Source organism: Rhamphochromis longiceps, linkage group LG3, assembly GCF_057381845.1.
Source record: "Rhamphochromis longiceps isolate RC_006_pf linkage group LG3, R_longiceps_female_GT1.1, whole genome shotgun sequence".
Taxonomy (NCBI): Eukaryota; Metazoa; Chordata; class Actinopteri; order Cichliformes; family Cichlidae; genus Rhamphochromis; species Rhamphochromis longiceps.
The window spans coordinates 5,313,898-5,331,068 of record NC_140559.1 but is presented as its reverse complement, the minus strand read 5'-3'; the positions used below and the strand labels follow the sequence as shown (position 1 = coordinate 5,331,068).

Below are 17,171 nucleotides of genomic sequence, written 5' to 3'. Positions count from 1 at the left end.
TCATCTGCAAACTTGATTAGCTTGACAGACTGGTGGGTGGAGGTGCAGCAGTTGGTGTACAGGGAGAAGAGCAGAGGAGAAAGAACACAGCCCTGAGGGGAGCCGGTGCTGATGGTCCGGGAGTCCGAGACATTCTTTCCCAGCCTCACATGCTGCTTCCTGTCCGACAGGAAGTCAGTGATCCACCGGCAGATGGGATCAGGCATCATGTGTGTGCGGCTGCTCCATAATTTCGTCCTCGGCGGTCTGTAATCATCACATGACTGACATTCCAACAAAAGCTCACTAAGCGGTGGCTCGGGGAAGTCCTGAGTACTCCGTTTCCATCACTTCACTGTTTTATAGATAAAATGATCTGACGTGGATGAAAAGTATGCGATCCTCTGGTGGAGTCGTCGTCTCGCTCTGATTAACCACAGAAACGCGACAGGACTACACCGTGATGCTACAGCGTGGGCATCTCGCAAAAAACGACCTTGGATTCAGGTCAGAGTTCACACGAATCCACAGCGAGCACAGAGTTTGTTCTGAGGTTTAAGGAGAGTGTCAAAAGAAAAATGTTCGGTTTCTCTGAGTAAATGTTTTCTATAGTGCTTTCCAATCCAGCTAAGGATCTTGTAGTAACAAAGAACCTCGAGTGCTTATATGTAGTTGAAAAGCGCTCTATATAAACATCAGTCCATTTATTCCCCGTTTGGAGATTCTTGTGTGTAAACAAATCCCTGATTTTACTGAACAATTTATTCAAATAAAAAAACTAAACCACCTGCAGAGGCACACATAACTACAACTGAGTACAATCCTGACCTTATTAGTTAGTAAACCAAGCTGTGTTTGTATCTTCTTCCCTTTTTAATTCAATAAAATAATAAAACGTAACAATACGGCCTCTTTTACAGGTTTAAAAACCACAATTAATCCGCCACTAAAACTAGTCCCTGATTAATGCACCTTTCCCCTGCTCGTGCGTAAACTGCTCAACGTTAAATAATAAAACTATAAGACAGACATTAATGATAGTAAGATTCTGTGGGAGTGTGAATGTGTAGCGCAGGAAGAATCAGATGATAGATTAGCTTCCTGTAAGGTCTTTGTGACGTCCTGTCTCAGACCAGATTGGTTTGTTTCCTCTGTGATTGAGCTGGACAACAAGAAGAGAGACAGACATCACTATGGGACGCTCATGCAAAGAGAAACAAATGACGATGACAAATGATCTTGGGGGTGGGCACAATCACGGAGTCCAAGTTACCATCAGGGTGTACACCTCACCCCTGGCGTCGTTGCCCACCTCTCAATTTTAAATACATGTAGACATTGAGGGCTAACAGGAGGGACTATGCACTTACCTGCTGCTCTCTGGCAGGTAGCTTCATGCCCTCCTGGGTTTTAATTGCACCTTAGAACACACATGCATCAACACTACAATGAGCGGGTGGAGGGAGGTTTGGAGTCTTCTCTCACCCCCGTTCTCTGCGGCCTGCTGGAGCGGGGGGGCTAGGAGGAGGAGTTGGCCGTCCGACTGCGGTCTGGGGTGTGGGGCCTCCCTGCTGCTGCGGAGTCGGGGCGGTCTGCCTCTCCCCACCGCAGGGAAAAGGGTAACACCACCTGGGTCTGGGTGCAGTTCCCCCCTCCAGGGGCAAGGGTACCTAGACCCGGTTTGTAGAGTATGCTTGGGGAGTGTGATCGTGTGTACAGCGTCTCTTTATGTCTGTCTCCACGTTGGTTGAGTGTGGAGTAAGTGCATATGAGAGCATGAGGGGGGGAATGGATGTTTGTGTCTGTGTGTGCCTGTATGTCTGTGTCTATATGTCAGGTTGGGTGTCAGGCGCCACCTCTCTGGGGACATCTCAGGCCCTCCAAGGTTTGGAGGCTTATCTCCACCCACCACCACTTCCCCTGCCAGTGGCGGACTCCCTCAGGTGTCGGTGCGTTGGTGGTTCTTTGTGTCTGGGGATGGGCGTCCAGGTACACACCGGCTCACTCCTTGGCGGCCGCTTATCGGGGCCTGGAGCCTGGGGCTCGCTCAGGCCACTTCGGAGGTGGGGTGCCCCCGGCCTCTCGGCCTGGGGCTCGGTCACTCAGGCACAGCTGGGGGCCGGCGGAGCTGACGGGCGCGTCACTGCAACTCCCCCTGGCTTCTGCTCCGCGGCTGCTGGGTGAACCCTCATCTGGGACTCTCCTCAGCTCTTGCTGGGACAGTGGCGCGGCTGCCCCTCTGTTGGTCTTCCTTGGTCTCTTGTGTTCTGGGGGCCTCTGGATGTCTGGAGTTTTGATCTCCTCCATACCTGCTTCATACCCTGGAGGACGGGGCTGTGGCCCCCCCACACTCCCTAGCAGATCATTACATGGAGAAACCATTTGAATACAAGCGCACTGATCCACACAGGTATGCACACGGGTGTTCACTGCTCGTAGACTTAAATTACACCTTTCTTGGCTGCTACTTCGAAGCACATCTGTCCTGCGTGCTGCACAACAACATTGAATATTTAGTATTTACTGCTGTTTAAACTTAGCTAGACTAATGCGATGGTGTTGTGTTTAGTATGTTGCTTTGTTTTTTTTGTTTTTTTGCTTGTTTTCTATTCTTCTCTCAACAGGTGATCCAGGAGATTTTTTTTTTCTCCCCCCTTTCTCACTGTCCCTCTCCCCTTCTGTTTTTCCTTTCCTTCCTCTTTCTTTCTCCCTTTCCTATCCCTCACTCATGTCTGTCCCGTCGGTAACATCTGAAAATAAAATATAATAAATAATAAAAACAAAGATCGACCAAATGGACCAATACGGCAATGCCACGATGATCCATTTGGCAAAGTAAATCCATTGGGTATCCTTGTTGGTCTTCAGACAACAATTCTGATGGCTAAAGAACCAAATGGGACAGGCAACAAAAAGAAAAAAAAAGAAATACACCAGGTCATTATTTAAGCAAAGCGAAGCCAAACTGCTCCTGTGTGACAGATGAAGTCCACCTTTAAACAGCATTTAGATGCTGCTAATGAAACTCGATTAGTGGCAGCACTGGTCTGTGGGCTGGGGACACTGGTGCCACCAGTACAGCGCGCACTTTTCACAGCGCCACCATGTGGATCAAACTGTATTCTGGGTCAAACCTGATGTTTTATCGTTTACACTGAACAAAAATATAAACGCAACACTTTTGTTTTTGCTCCTGTTTTCCATGAGCTGAACTCAAAGATATGAAACATTTTCTACAAACACAAAAGACCCGACACTCGCAAGCAATGTTCCCTCTAAGCTGCGCGCGTGCACAATTGTGCACTGCTGGCACGGTCTCTGCACAGAAAATCTGCGTTGCGCACAAAAAAAAAAAAAAAAAAAAAAAAAATCACCTGAATTGAAATTAAAATGAAAACTTTAACAATTGTTCTGCAGTGTTAGTCAGTGACTGGCTGCTCCCGTATGGGATCAGAACGAGGCCACCTTATCCCGTAGTCCAGCCAATCACGCGATTCACATTCGTATATACGCAGCTAATCAACGTGGTTGACAGGCTATGACAGCGTCCTTATGTGCGACACCGGTGTTTTAGCAAAGCGGCTGATGTGGCGTGAAGCCACGTTAATGACAACGTGTACAACCATTGGAGATGTGAGCAGGACAGACGGAACAACTGACGGACAAAGTGTGGACTTTATACCAGTTTTTAAATTGTGTTGATCGACCACGTAAAACCAGAGTTATGATAAAATATCTGCAATGTTTGGTTTTCTTCCTGAATACTGTCGTTGTTTATATTTACTGCAGGAAGAAACGGTGAAAACGCCGTTTTATAAGGAAAACACTCGAAAGCCTGTGAGCAAAAACAACACCAAAACAAACCCCCACCAGCCTTTCCTATTGGTGGAAAAATGTACCATGTCGACCAATCAAAAAAATGATATGGCAACATGACATTTAGTTGTTTAGGAAGGGGGAAGTTTTAGGAGTGACGGTGTTTGAGATGTGATTGCCAAGTTTAGCACAAATCTTGTGTAGTTAGTGTGTAGTTAGTGTGTAGTTAGTGTGTAGTGTAGTCAATAGTTTTGTTGTGTGTGTCAGAACAATGGTTTACAGGTGTTACAGCAGTGATACATCTGCTGCTGTCAGGCCTGCAGGTATCAGGCTGTTGTTCGCCTTCATCTCATAGTGGACAGAAATTATTTTTTGGAGCGGCACAAATAATTTGTGTGGCATCAGATTTGATGCAGAACAGCTGATTGTTCTGTAAATAGTTTGAAATGTTTGTTTAAAAAACACCTTGGCTGCATTTTTAGGTAAACAGCTGCAAAAAACTTTGTTTGCAAAACTCAGTTACTTTTTTGAAGAAGTAACTATATAATTAACTGCCCAACATTGGTCATTATTTACTGTATTTTGCAGACAGAGTTACAGACTCTCTCCCAGACCACAGACTCATAATACAAGTCAGAGCTTTATTTAAAGAAAGTTGTGTTTTCAAAATTGAAGTTCAAGTTATTTTTACTTCCAATAGTGTTAACATGCTACAGGTCATGAAGAAGATTGTTTTAATTTTCATTGTAAGTGGGCTAAAGCAGGTAATTAAAAGTAATCTAACATAAATGTAAATGCTGTAATTTGATTATTTTAATAAACATGTAACTTGGGTGCTGGCGTGACCACAGTGCACACGTCTGCTGTCGCTCACAGTGGTCCAAGGGACGCTCAGGGAGTTTGTGTGTTCGCTCAGACACGTGAAACATTACAGGGAACATTGCTCGCAAACACTGTTCACAAATCTGTCTAAATGTGTGTTAGTGAGAACTTCTCGTTAGCTGAGATAATCCATCCCACCTCACAGGTGTGGCATGTCAAGGTGCTGATTAGACAGCATGAATATTGCACAGGTGTGTCTGAGACTGCCCACAATAAAAGGCCACTCTGAAATATGCCGTACATGTGTAGCACAATGACACACATGTCGCAAAACCAGTCAGGATCCGGTTCAGCTCATGGAAACAAAAGTGTTGTGTTTATATTTGTGTTCAGTGTAACAAATACTGAGACGTGTAATAATGTCGTGTGTCGTTCATCTGAGGACGCTGCAAAGAACCAGATTATTTTTATTATCCTGTTTGTCTGTTATGTGAACCTTTAGAGCAGGGGTGCTCACACTTTTTCCGCATGTGAGCTACTTATAAAATGACCAAGTCAAAATGATCTACCCACTACAAAAATCCAAAACATATACTTATTTATAAATATATTGAGGATTCTTTATATCTACAATGTATATACATGCATAACCGCAATATCCAATATTTCACAACACAATTAACTATGTAAATTTTTTGTCATTACCTGAGTTTACTCTGATGACTTGCACTGAATTGAATCAGCCAGGGATGCATAGTCCGGACAGTAGCTGCTGACGGCCAGGTTTAAGAGAAAAAACCGAGAGCTAAAAATTGGAGTTAACTCGCTGACTAGCTTGTCAGTTTTACTACACTTCGCGCCGCTGTTTGCGCATGCGCAGCGACCTAAGCGTCAGAAAAAATCTGATGTCATCTGACTGGCTTCCCTGTATCAATCAAGTGACGGGATGGATGATAGGCTGGCATCTATTTTTTTAATGCCATGCGATCTACCAATACTACCTTTGCGATCGACTGGTCGATCGCGATCGACGTATTGAGCACCCCTGCTTTAGAGGATGTACCTTATAATGACTGAGTGTGTTTATCGCACTATGTTAAATGTAACTGTGAGCGACACGAGGCTTACTGCTCATGGTTACCTCATCAGTGGTGAAGTCAGCCAGCTTGATGCAAGAAACAGGAAGAAGAAAAGGATGAAAGAGCAACACACAGATGAAAAACAAAAACAGACTTTCTAACCGACAGAGCTGAAATCTGAACATGTCACCAGCTGCAGGAGGCAACGCTCTGAACCACGTCGTTCCTCCTCCAGATGGAGCTTTCACTGTCTATAGTCTCTTGACATACAATGGTTGGATTCTCCTATGATACTGTAAGGCTGAGCCTCAAATTCTTATGATCTCGAGCTTCTTCAGTCTCAGTGAATCCTTAGTTGGCTCAGATGCATCATCTGGTGTTTGAGTGTAACAAGGTGGTTGTAACACAAAAGGAGTGTAAACAGGTGAGTGTGGTTTGTAGTGTAAACTAGGGCAGCGTGTCTAACCAACCACATCTCCATCGCTCCACAGCTGCTGAGGGAGCTACAACCCTCATTCACCCTTTCACAGACATACGGCAATGAACTGTATGAACAATAAACTTTATTCATACACACAAATCCCTTTAAGGTTGTGTCAGCGAGGGCAAACGTACCACATCAAATACATGGAGCTACAAGCTGTGGTGACCCACTGTCAGTAAGGGAGCTTTATTACACACACACAGCATCACAACAACAGTTACCTCAAGCTGCTTCTATGTTATAAGGCAAAGACCCTGCAGTTACACAGGCAACATTAGGTGACCGTCTGTGAGCGACAGTGGGAACCAAAGCCTCTAACATCCATCGATAGATGAGGGGCAGACGGACTGAATGCAGAGAGGTCTACTAACACATGTTGAGTGAAGAAGAAACACCCAGTGCATTATGGGGAACTTAGACCTATAACTTAGACCTGTGCGCCTTAGCATATGCTACTTCCGGCGCATAGCACTTAGTTTCTGGTGTGATATTCGCTCCTTGTTCACGGTCGGGTTTTCCAACCAAATGGACGAATCAAGTGGCGATTTACATTTCTCGAGATGTCGAATGTATCTGTAGATGATGTTGATCGACTTGTCGATATTTTTCCCCCCGCGCCTCAGAGAGAGACAGGATTCAAATTTTATACTTCTCAGTATCTGTATACAGCGCTCCCTCGTTTATCGCGGGAGTTACGTTCTAAAAATAACCTGCGATTGGTGAAATCTGAAGTAGCCAACTTTATTTTTTACAATTATTATAGATGTTTTAAGGTAAAACCCGTCACTACACACTTTATACACTCAGACCGACATGAACATTTTCACACGTTTCTCTCCTGTTTAAGCTCTCAAAGCTCAAACCTTCGTAGACAAATAAGTCCAGTATTACAGAAACCAAAGATCAAACCGTGTTTTCAGGTCCAGCACATGAGAACAGAGCAGCTGAGAGATAATTCAACATCAGTGAATCATTAATGAATCAATGAATCAGTGATTCTGTACTGCACAGGAGAGACGGCACGGAGGAGATCAACAATAGTCTGCAGCCAATCAGGACGCAGAACACAAAGCGCTGTGCGCATGCAAACTTGCACAAAAAAAAAATGTGCGAACCAGCGAGGCCGCGTTATAGCGAGGGACCGCTGTAATTTTGAAGGTACGTCACAACATACCCTTCGTAAATACTCATGCATAGAGACCCTTACCACGGTTTGTTGACATGCTGTGTAGGTGTGTACTTGACTAGCAGGGAAACCTTTGACTGTTGTTCACCTGTAGTTTGAATGCTGTTTAAATCATAAGAACTGTCACTATACAGAGATGTGCTTCTGATTCTGTAATGCAGTTCTGCTTGTGTTGAGTGATGTAAACCACCAATCGATCTGCACGCTTCAAACGTCAAAACTGATAATTTGATTTTTTTTATGACACAGCAGTGGTGAGTGTTCCCACCTTCTGCTCTTTGTAACTTAACGCCATCTTTCTGTTCTCATATTTTGGACATGATTTTGGAGTCCATCTTTGCAGCAGCAATTGACCGCAAAGTAAAGCTACCGGAAATGTACAACCCTGCATCCGATCTTAAAACAGGAAGTTAGCATTTTCTCGTGCACAGGGTCTATTGCAGACTAATTAAGGTTGCTGATCCAACCCTAACTATGTGCTTTATCAAAGAGGAAAGTTTTGTCTGTCTCCTGAATCCAAACTGGAAGCTGGTTCCACAGAAGAGGGGCCTGAAAACTGAAGGCTCTGCCTCCCATTCTACTTTTAAACACTCTAGGAACAACAAGTAGGCCTGCAGAGCGAGAGCGAAGTGCTCTAATAGGGTGATATGGTACTACAAGGTCATTAAGATAAGATGGGGCCTGATTATTTAAGACCTTGAATGTGAGGAGCAGGATTTTGGATTCATGTTCCAGTTGATGCATCAGAGTCAATCTGGGATCCAGTGTGGAGCACATGGACACTTTTAAGGCTTAAAGAACAAACCGATGATTCGATTAGATACTCGGCTCCATCTCTGGAGTCACGGCCACCAAAGCTTTGTTTCTGCTAACACTGTAAACATATACAAATGCACATTAATAGTTGTTACTGCAGAAAGAGAAAAAGAAGCGTCAAAGACAGGAAGGAGATCTGCTCCACTGTGGAGAGAGCTGCACAACTTTGTTCCTGCAGAATTGTCACACAGTCAAACTGATAATTCTTCATTTTTCATTGATAGTTAAACAGACTGGTTCTTATAGCTCTGAACGTGCTTCACAGCACAGCAGCAGCAATTGTGTGTTTCAGGAAGAAACAACGTTACAATAGAGCAGACTCTCCTGACACTGACAGAAAACACCGCGTCTTTACATCAGTGCTGACCACGTCCTTCCAGTTTCATCCACATGAAGTATATATAAATAAAACAGCGCTGACTTCATGTCTTGTTCTAGGACCGGGACACCGACCTATTCTTGATGCTGATATTGAATAAGTGTGGTGTGTGTGTGTACCTCTAAAGATGTCTCTATAGATGACAAATACATGACTGTATACATGAAACTGACAGCAAGACGTGGGAAGGACACGGAGGCAGAGTGAGAGTTACCCTCTGAGCACTGATGAAGAGTCTGTGGATTATACTGCCAGCCAGGCCCTGGCCTGCTCCTGTCACTACCACCTCTGGTTCCTCCAGCAGGGAGCTCACAAACCTAGAGACAACACACAATGTGGAAAATGTTACAATATTCCCACAAAACAAAACACTTAAATAAGAACATGTGAAACCTGAAGACACCAAAACTATAAAATAAGACCACCAACATGAGCGAGAAAGAAACGTGTGAACTGACTGTGATCCTTCAGACGCCGTCTTTGTGAAACGTTAACAGATTCATCGTGACAACAAGTTACTGACTAACTATCTGTAGTGACGGTGAAGACGGTTACATGTTACCAACAGCACAAACAAAGCTGTCAGTGAGCGCAGCTCAAACTCTGCGACTCACTTCTTCAGTTCATCAGCAGCCTCTCCGCTGTCGTCCTCAGGAACGGAGAACTTGGCCTTGAGCGAGCGAGCTTGAGTGATGACTGTCTCCATGCTCAGCAGCTGGTTAATGAAATCCTGCACACAGGACAAGAACAACTGTCTGCTCAATCCTGACAGCATGAGACCGCAAGACTGTCACATTTATACACATACGTGGTTTTTCCTACGTGGAACGTCATAGGCTGAGTCTCGGGGTGTAAAAGGCGTGTTTGGAGTCACCGTGGATACACGGCATACTTAAATGTACTTTGAGAAAGCCAAGAATACTTTTACACAACAAGACTGTCCAATCAAGGAAAACTAACATGGTGGGGTTTAGCTGTGCAGCTGTACAGTGACATTCAAAGAAAAGGGGCTGTATGGATACTGAGTGCTAGTGAGAAGAACATTTTTATATGTGAAGAAGTGATGATTGTTCTCAGACTTTAGGACAGTATTAAAGCATATGTTTAATGCACCTAACGTGTGATCAAACTCAATAATAACAATCTCAGTCTCTGTTTTCGATCACTGATAAACACATCCGATATCAGCAGAGTATAAAAGCTTTGAGCCCAGGTGGGAACAGCCGAAGGAATTACCTAGGTTTAGAAAAAAGTTAGCCATCACTGAGGAAGCACTGGAGTTTGTTACTCCAGCTCCCACTACAATCCCACTGCACCACACCCCTGTTTTCATGGTTCAACCATCAATGGCCATAATAATTATCAGCCAAGTTCTCAGCCATGGAGCACACTGTCCAGTCTACGTACACCTCATGTACAGCACATACTCAACTACAACAAAAACACAGTTAACAATCAATCAATAATTTATTTAAAAACAAAACTTTTTTGGGTGAATCTAATGATACTTTCTTTTAAACTGAATTATTTGTGGAAAGTCCGGTCGAGTTTTCACTGACCTCTAACTTCTTGTAGTCCTGGTTGGGGGACTGCAGGAGCTTGCTCGCTTGAACTGTAGCTTGCTGAATGGTTTTTTGCACTGATGGAATATCTTCAGCAGACTCTGAAAGAGAAGAAATGACAGTGTTTCCAGAGTGACAGAAAGCTGTGATTAAAAGAAAGACCTGCCACGTTTGTAACCTCAATTACTGTTAACATGAGAAAAAGCCTAAAATCGAGTAAACCTGCAAACTATTATCTCACTAATACAGATCCTTTTGAAATAATCAAAACCTTCACAACATTTTATAATAATCTTTACAGAGATTAAAACATATCCACAAAGTCTTGATGGATTATTATTGGAGTTAATTAATCCAGCTATTTCAGAGGATCACAGAACACATCTGCAAATAGAAACTAAGCCTTTTGTCCAGGAATATACCCACATGTGCTTTGGCACAAGGAAAAACTCCCTTTAAACAGGAAGAAGCCTTCAGCAGAGCCAGGCTCAGGGAGGGGCGGGGCCATCTGCAATAACCGAGTACAATAACCTCAGTTTGATCTGAATTAAGAAGCAGAAAGTTAGCGGCCATCCAGGTCTTTGTGTCTTTAAGACATTCCTGCAGTTTAACTCATTGGTGTGTGTTATCTGGCTTCATGGACAGATAGAGCTGGGTGTCATCTGCATAGCAGTGTAAATGTATGCTATGTCTTCTAATGATGCTGCCTAAGGGAAGCATGTATAATGTAAACAGAATTGGCCCTAGCACTGAACCCTGTGGAACTCCATAATTAACCGCAGTGTGTGAAGAGGACTCTCCATTTACATGCACAAACTGGAGTCTGTTAGATAGATATGATACAAACCTTCACACATTCACGTGTTATCAGCACGGAGTGTCTCTGTCAACCTCTGGAAGTAAAGCTTTTAGTAAGTGTCATAAGATCAAAATACATTTTTTAAAGAAGTGAAACGAGGACATTATTGTTGTGTCCAAGCTATGTTTTGTATTTTGTAGTCCAGACTTAATCAGAATTAATTTGCATACAACCTGGATAGGCACCAAAGCATTTCTGACCTGCTGAAACATTCTGGGATATTACAGAATAAATGAAAACTAGCTTTCTGGTTTAATTAGAGAAAAGGTCTGAGTATCACAGCAGGACGTTAGCTGATTGAGGTTTCTCCAAAGTACTAGAAAACTCTCCTCAGTGATGTCCTTACTAGTGTCTCTCATTGGCTGTCTCTAGACTCAGAACTGGTCTTAGCAGTATACCGTCAACTTAGAGACGATCCAGAAACTAAGACCTGTTATAATTATACGTGAACTCTCATTAGCTAAATTGATGGTTGCACTGCAGGTGTCAGGGAACAACAGCAACACGACTGAAAGATCTTTAGCTTCTTCTAAAAACCAAATCAAATTATGCCCTGCTCCAGATGTGACAGTCTGAAGACGAAATCTAGACTTTTCTGTATCCTGGATTAATTATCAATTTATTGTGTGTAGAATAAAATAAAGAGTGGGTTTTATCTGATTTCTGATCATTACTGGAGAAAACTTGACTGAAAGAAATTCATGTTGGGGAAACTTTCCAGGCTCCTTTCACAGTGAGGGTTGGGTAGCTAGTTAGAGTAAACAAACTAAATCACATTTACCTGCATTTTAACACCAGGGTCATGTTCTACCCATCATGCCTACGCAGCCCTGAAAATATCACGTGTCCATCTCTGATACTTATAAGAGCTCAAAACTGGCCCAAACCCTGATGGAGTCCAAGGGCCTGCAGTGCAGAACACATCTTGAGCCCAAATCTTGGAGGGCTCAGGATTTGGGCTTTTTCTGCAGCTCATGGGCTGCATTCACTGAACCGACCACAAACTCATCTGTGCACCAAAGTACACAGTGAGACGTCCTTTACCCTCACATCACTGGACACTTCCAGGTTCTGGGTTTCAGTCACTCTATACCAGTGGTGCCCAAATCTTTTTGCATCACAGCTGTGATACAGAACGGCTGTGTGTGCGGAGCCTGTTTCGTTTCAGTGCCGAAAAAAAGGGGTTGTATTTTGATGTAATGACTGTGTCGATGCAATCAGTCATTACATCACTCAGCTCAGGACTGAGCTGTCTAGACGCCAGCGTGTATCATACAGTGCGTCCACTTGCAGCCCTCCTCGTTTCCCAGCCATCGCGCCCCCGTCTGCACGTCCCCACACAGTCCTCACGTTTCACAGTCAGTGATTGTAAAGAGTTCCTCTGCAGTGGCTCTGCCAGGAGCCTGTCTGCAGAGAAGTCATTCCTTTGTCACTATCAGTGGCTTCATCCACCTGCAGAGGAAAGCAGCTACCATGCACCTTATCATTAAGCACTCGATAGGCAACTTGACAGGAGCAGAGCACAGATGCAGTTTTAGCAGAGACACTGTTGAGCACGACAGTTTAGAAGTGTGTGTCTGAAAAAGCCCTCTGACTTGTCTTTGTGCTCTGGATGTTTGGCGTCTTAGCTTGTTAAGCTTTAAACTGTCACAAACTTGCACTTTAAGACAGACTCGCTGCGGCCTCTCCTCATCACCCACCGCTGCGCAGGTATGCTTCATCTTATCTTCTTTGGTTTGGAAACATATTTGGTGATGCTTCATCCTCTGCTTTGTGTTTGTGTGCGAGCCCCGTCAAAAGCCTGTGCATTATGCTGGCAGCGTCCAAGATTTCTACTTTTTTATTCATGCAGCTTCTGGGTTTTTTTCTCCATTAACAGCTCGGGTTGCATGTCATTTTCTTAGTACTTATTTTAATATCTTTAGTTTTTTGTATTTCGGTCTGACTGTAATTTACCTGCTGTGGGCTCAGAGTTATTTTCCCTGATTTTATTTCATATAAACGTGTTTCTCAACCAAACGGTGAGGACTTACCTTCTTCCTTCAACTTCAGAATAGTTGCATGAAGTATACAGGGCAGGAGGTGACGGGCCAGGTCTGCAGGTTTCTGCATCGCCATGTAGTGCAGAACCTAAAGACAAACCCCCAAAAAGTTTAGTTTGCCTGGCTTCTGTTTTCCTTTTGCTCTTTCAGATCAACAGAATATTTTTGCACAGCCAACAGGCTGCCTCTGAAGAAGACTCCAGATAAACGGTGACCTTTCTCTATGATGGTTATTCACAGAGGGACCAGTCATACCCAGATCTTTAAATCTGTCATAAGACTATCAGTGAGCATTATTTTTATCCATCCATCCACTGGCTTCCGCTTATCTTTTTCAGGGTCGCGGGGGGCGCTGGAGCCTATCCCAGCTGTCGAAAGGCGGGGTACACCCTGGACAGGTCGCCAGTCTGTCGCAGGGCCAACACACAGGGTCAGACAACCATTCACATTCACTCGCACATTCACACCTAGTGGCAATTTGGATTATCCAATTAACCTATCCCCACAAGCTGCATGTCTTTGGACGGTGGGAGGAAGCCGGAGTACCCGGAGAGAACCCACGCAGACACGGGGAGAACATGCAAACTCCACACAGAAAGACCTGATGGTGGAATTGAACTCAGGACCTTCTTGCTGTGCTGCAACAGCGCTAACCACCGTGCTGCATTATTTTTAACTTTCTCTTTTTGGATAAACAATGTCTTTAAAAGACAGGCAACATTTTCAGTGATGGTGCAAACTGGAGCGCCGAGCTCTGCTTTCATATGTGCAGGAAGAACATGCAAACGCTTGGCAGGGACCTGCCCGGGTCCAAATCCAGGACCCTCTTTGGGTGAGGAAACAACTAACCCCAGTTACTGTTTGTCCCTTTCCCATAAAGCCGACCGGATCATTAATAGAAGCTGGTTTAAAGTTGTTCTTCATTTAACACCATCACACCACAGAGAGCTGCTGTGTGTCAGTTAAACATCGTGTGTGACAGCATCAGATCCTTTTTCATCAACATGTGAAAATGCTTCAACATGTCTGTGAGCACAGATCTGTGTTAAACTGACTTCTCCAACATACATGAGCCAAAACGGTCCCATGGCAGAAGCTGATCCTGAAAATCAGCAGAAACATTCATGAAAACACTTTGTGATCCACTTAGTAAACACGTTTGGCTTAAAAACACGCATGTGGCAAAACGAACGACCTGCTTCAGACCTTCTCGGCCTCCTTGGTGTCATCAAAAAGTCTTTTTTGGCGTCGTGCAGGTGTGACCCTGGCAGTCTCCCAAGCCTCCACCCACATGTTGCCTGGGATCTTCATCCTGGGACTGAGTGTCCCCGTCACCATCGTGTTGCCCTTCTCATCGACCACTTCCTCTTCTACGTAATCCCGAGGTGAATACCAGCGCACAAAATCCTCCAGGACACAGCCGGGGTTGGCTGCCTGTGGACAGAGACACAAACTCGTCCTTTAAATGAAGTAATGTGTAAATATATTCACTGACACCTCATACTGGCACTGACGACTCGAGCAGGGCCCACTCACAACACCACTGCATTCATGGACCCAAGCACACCAGGCTGTCACTGAACATAAAATGTCATTTATGCATCAAAACGATTTCCTTCTGTTCAGGACTGGAAGTAAATACGTGTGACCTGGCAACAAAAATGTTTTACTTTTTTGTGTAAGAGTAAATCTGAAAATCTATGAATAACAAATCAATTGTATTTTAGTATTAAAACCAGTTCAGACTGAATAAAGAGCTCGTCCACACTGGATCAGAAACATAGAGACATGGTGGGAATAACCAACACTGTAGATTCAGGGCAGCTGCAGCATGACTTACACTGTGTGCTGGTCATTATCACTGCATTACTGCCTCAGGTCTGCAGGTCTCTGCAAAGACAAGGTTCAAATAACCTCTGAAGATGATTTATAAAACTGCAATGAGCTGTTTGAAAACTGACGACCACGTGATCGTCTGGTGATCAGAGGTTTCTGCACTCACGTAGCTTCTCCCAGCATGACTGCATCCATCATGCCACACGTGTCAGTGACAGAGTCACAGCTTTCCACAGCGTAGGCTGATCAACAGTCCTCTTATTTCACACTAGTTTACTTGTAAAAGCCTACGTGACATTTTTTTATTAATTCATCATTAACTGCACAGAGAAGACGTCGTTTTCTTTAAGCTAACAGTATTATTAAAGTTCTTCATGACTGGGCCCAGTGTCCTCTTTATGGTCACCCTACCACAGCGGTACTCTCTGTGACTACTGTGTGTGTGTGTGTGTCTGCACAGTTATGTTCACTGCAGGCAGTTCACACACACACACAAAACATCCTGAACAGTAAAACTAGCAGACATGTAGCAACTCGAGGGCACACTGACGCTAATGTGTGTATAAGAATTTATTTTATTTATGTATTATTCATATTATGTTATTGTATGATGCCTTGGTGCCACTGGATTTTAGCATGTCTCACACTCATGCAGTTAGACAGATGGTGGGGGTCTAGTAAGGAAGTTGGGGGGAAGCAGAACTCCACAGGAAGAATCTTTTGTCTCTTCGGGGACTCTGGGAGGCAGCGAGGGAGTCTGAACCTTAAGGTGTGAAACAGCGGTGCACTGCCTTTTGTTCCTGAAGAAGGTTTTTAACTGAGAGCCATGCTAGGCTCAGGGAGACTCTGCTGACCGTCTGCCCCGCGATCATGCAGGCTCTCCACCAAGCTTGGTTTTCTGTTCTTTGTTTTGATTAAAGAATGTTAGCTACCGCTCGTCTGCAGGCTTTATTTAATGGAAAACTTCCACAACATGTGGCTAATGCTGAAGGCTAACGGGTGGCTGTAGCTCATTAGCAGGTCATCTACTGATCAGAAGGTCGTGGTTCAATCCCTGGTTCCTCCAGTCTGCAGGCCAAGTATCCTTAGCCAAGATACTAACCCCAAGCTGCTCTCCGATGTGTCCGTCTAAGTGTGGATGTTAGACAGGAAGCACTAAGAAACTTAGGAGACAGCTGACCCAGAGTGTGTCCGACTCACTTTGAAGGACTCCATGTCAGATAGCAGACAGGCACTCTGCATCCGAGCACGCAGGTGGGTACCTTCAGCTGATGTGCCCAGTTTGGTCAGTACCTCTGACTGCTCTGCTAACAGGTCCTCTGTCATTGGAGCAGGTTCCTGAAAATGAAACATGATGCACAGATATCAGACTCAGTCAGCTTCAGCTGAGCTTAATGACATTTCTGTGAACCACTTATATGAGATCTGCTTTCATGGTTTTGTCACACAAAGGTCGCCTCTGTACTGTTACAACCGCTTTCTTTTAGTTCTAATTATTAGCTGCACGTCTTTGAACATGGAGCGAGTGGGGTTGGGTTAACTCTGACTCTGAACTGCCCACAGGTGTGAATGAGAGCATAAATCAGAGGTGTCCAACTCCAGGCCTCGAGGGCCGGTGTCCTGCAGGTTTTAGATGCGTCCTTGATCCAACACAGCTGATTTAAATGGCTAAATGACCTCCTCAACGTGTCTTGGGTTAGGGCTATCCTTTGTTGCTAGTTAGCCTGACCTGTATCCCCAATGTTAAGTTTGTACATTGTATGTATGGTCGATTAGGTCATCTCAGTTGCAGGCAACCAACAAATAAAGCTTATCCTTATCGTGGAAGTTCTCCAGAGGCTGAACTAACCATCTGATTCAGGTGTGTTGACACAGGGTGAGATCTGCAGGACGCCGGCCCTCGAGGCCTGGAGTTGCCCACCCCTGGGTTAAATGTTTGTCTGTCTCTCTGTGTTCGCCCTGCGACTGGCGACCTGTCCAGGGTGAACCCCGCCTCTCGCCCTATGGTATGGGATAGGCTCCACCCCGTGTGACCCCGACTATTATTTTCAACATGCTGTATTTGGAATAAATAACAGCATATGATGTGTTTGCACAGTGAGGCAGTGACTCTGACCTGTGTGGTGACCTGTGAACATAGAGAGGCTCTGCAGAGTTGAGCAGAGTCATGTTGTTGTAGGGGTGCAGCCTGCCCTCAGCTCTGCCCTCAGCTTGTGTCGCCTCAGGCTCGCCCTGGTCACTCAGGCACTCGAAGAATTCCTCCTCGCTGTCACTCCACGACTCCCAGGATTTTCCTTGAGACATCTCTCTT

The 17,171-nt window shown here is 44.6% G+C and overlaps 2 protein-coding genes across 2 annotated transcripts in view; one reads left to right on the top strand and one right to left on the bottom strand.

Annotated features, from left to right (window-relative positions):
* Positions 1 to 17,171, top strand: part of LOC146672618 (uncharacterized) — a 117,551-nt gene that overhangs the window by 23,363 nt on the left and 77,017 nt on the right. The gene's annotated exons all lie outside the window — the stretch shown is intronic.
* On the bottom strand, positions 1,677 to 17,127 carry LOC146672625 (rab3 GTPase-activating protein catalytic subunit-like). The gene is made up of 8 exons (XM_085387532.1): positions 16,989 to 17,127; positions 16,061 to 16,198; positions 14,231 to 14,458; positions 13,016 to 13,112; positions 10,121 to 10,224; positions 9,176 to 9,291; positions 8,776 to 8,878; positions 1,677 to 2,333 (listed from the first exon to the last, which is right to left on the bottom strand). Exons 2-8 carry the CDS (start codon positions 16,184 to 16,186, stop codon positions 2,184 to 2,186), a joined length of 924 nt encoding a protein of 307 aa, XP_085243658.1. The 5' UTR covers positions 16,187 to 16,198; positions 16,989 to 17,127; the 3' UTR covers positions 1,677 to 2,183.

Bases quoted from the DNA above. Each gene is read 5' to 3' on its own strand.
- LOC146672625 (XM_085387532.1), bottom strand. From the start codon at position 16,186: ATGACAGAGGACCTGTTAGCAGAGCAGTCAGAGGTACTGACCAAACTG. The intron at 9,292-10,120 runs GTCAGTGAAAAC...TCCTGTGTGCAG, and splicing joins AGGACTACAAGAAGTTAGAG to GATTTCATTAACCAGCTGCT. The intron at 8,879-9,175 runs GTGAGTCGCAGA...TGTTGTCTCTAG, and splicing joins GCTGCTGATGAACTGAAGAA to GTTTGTGAGCTCCCTGCTGG.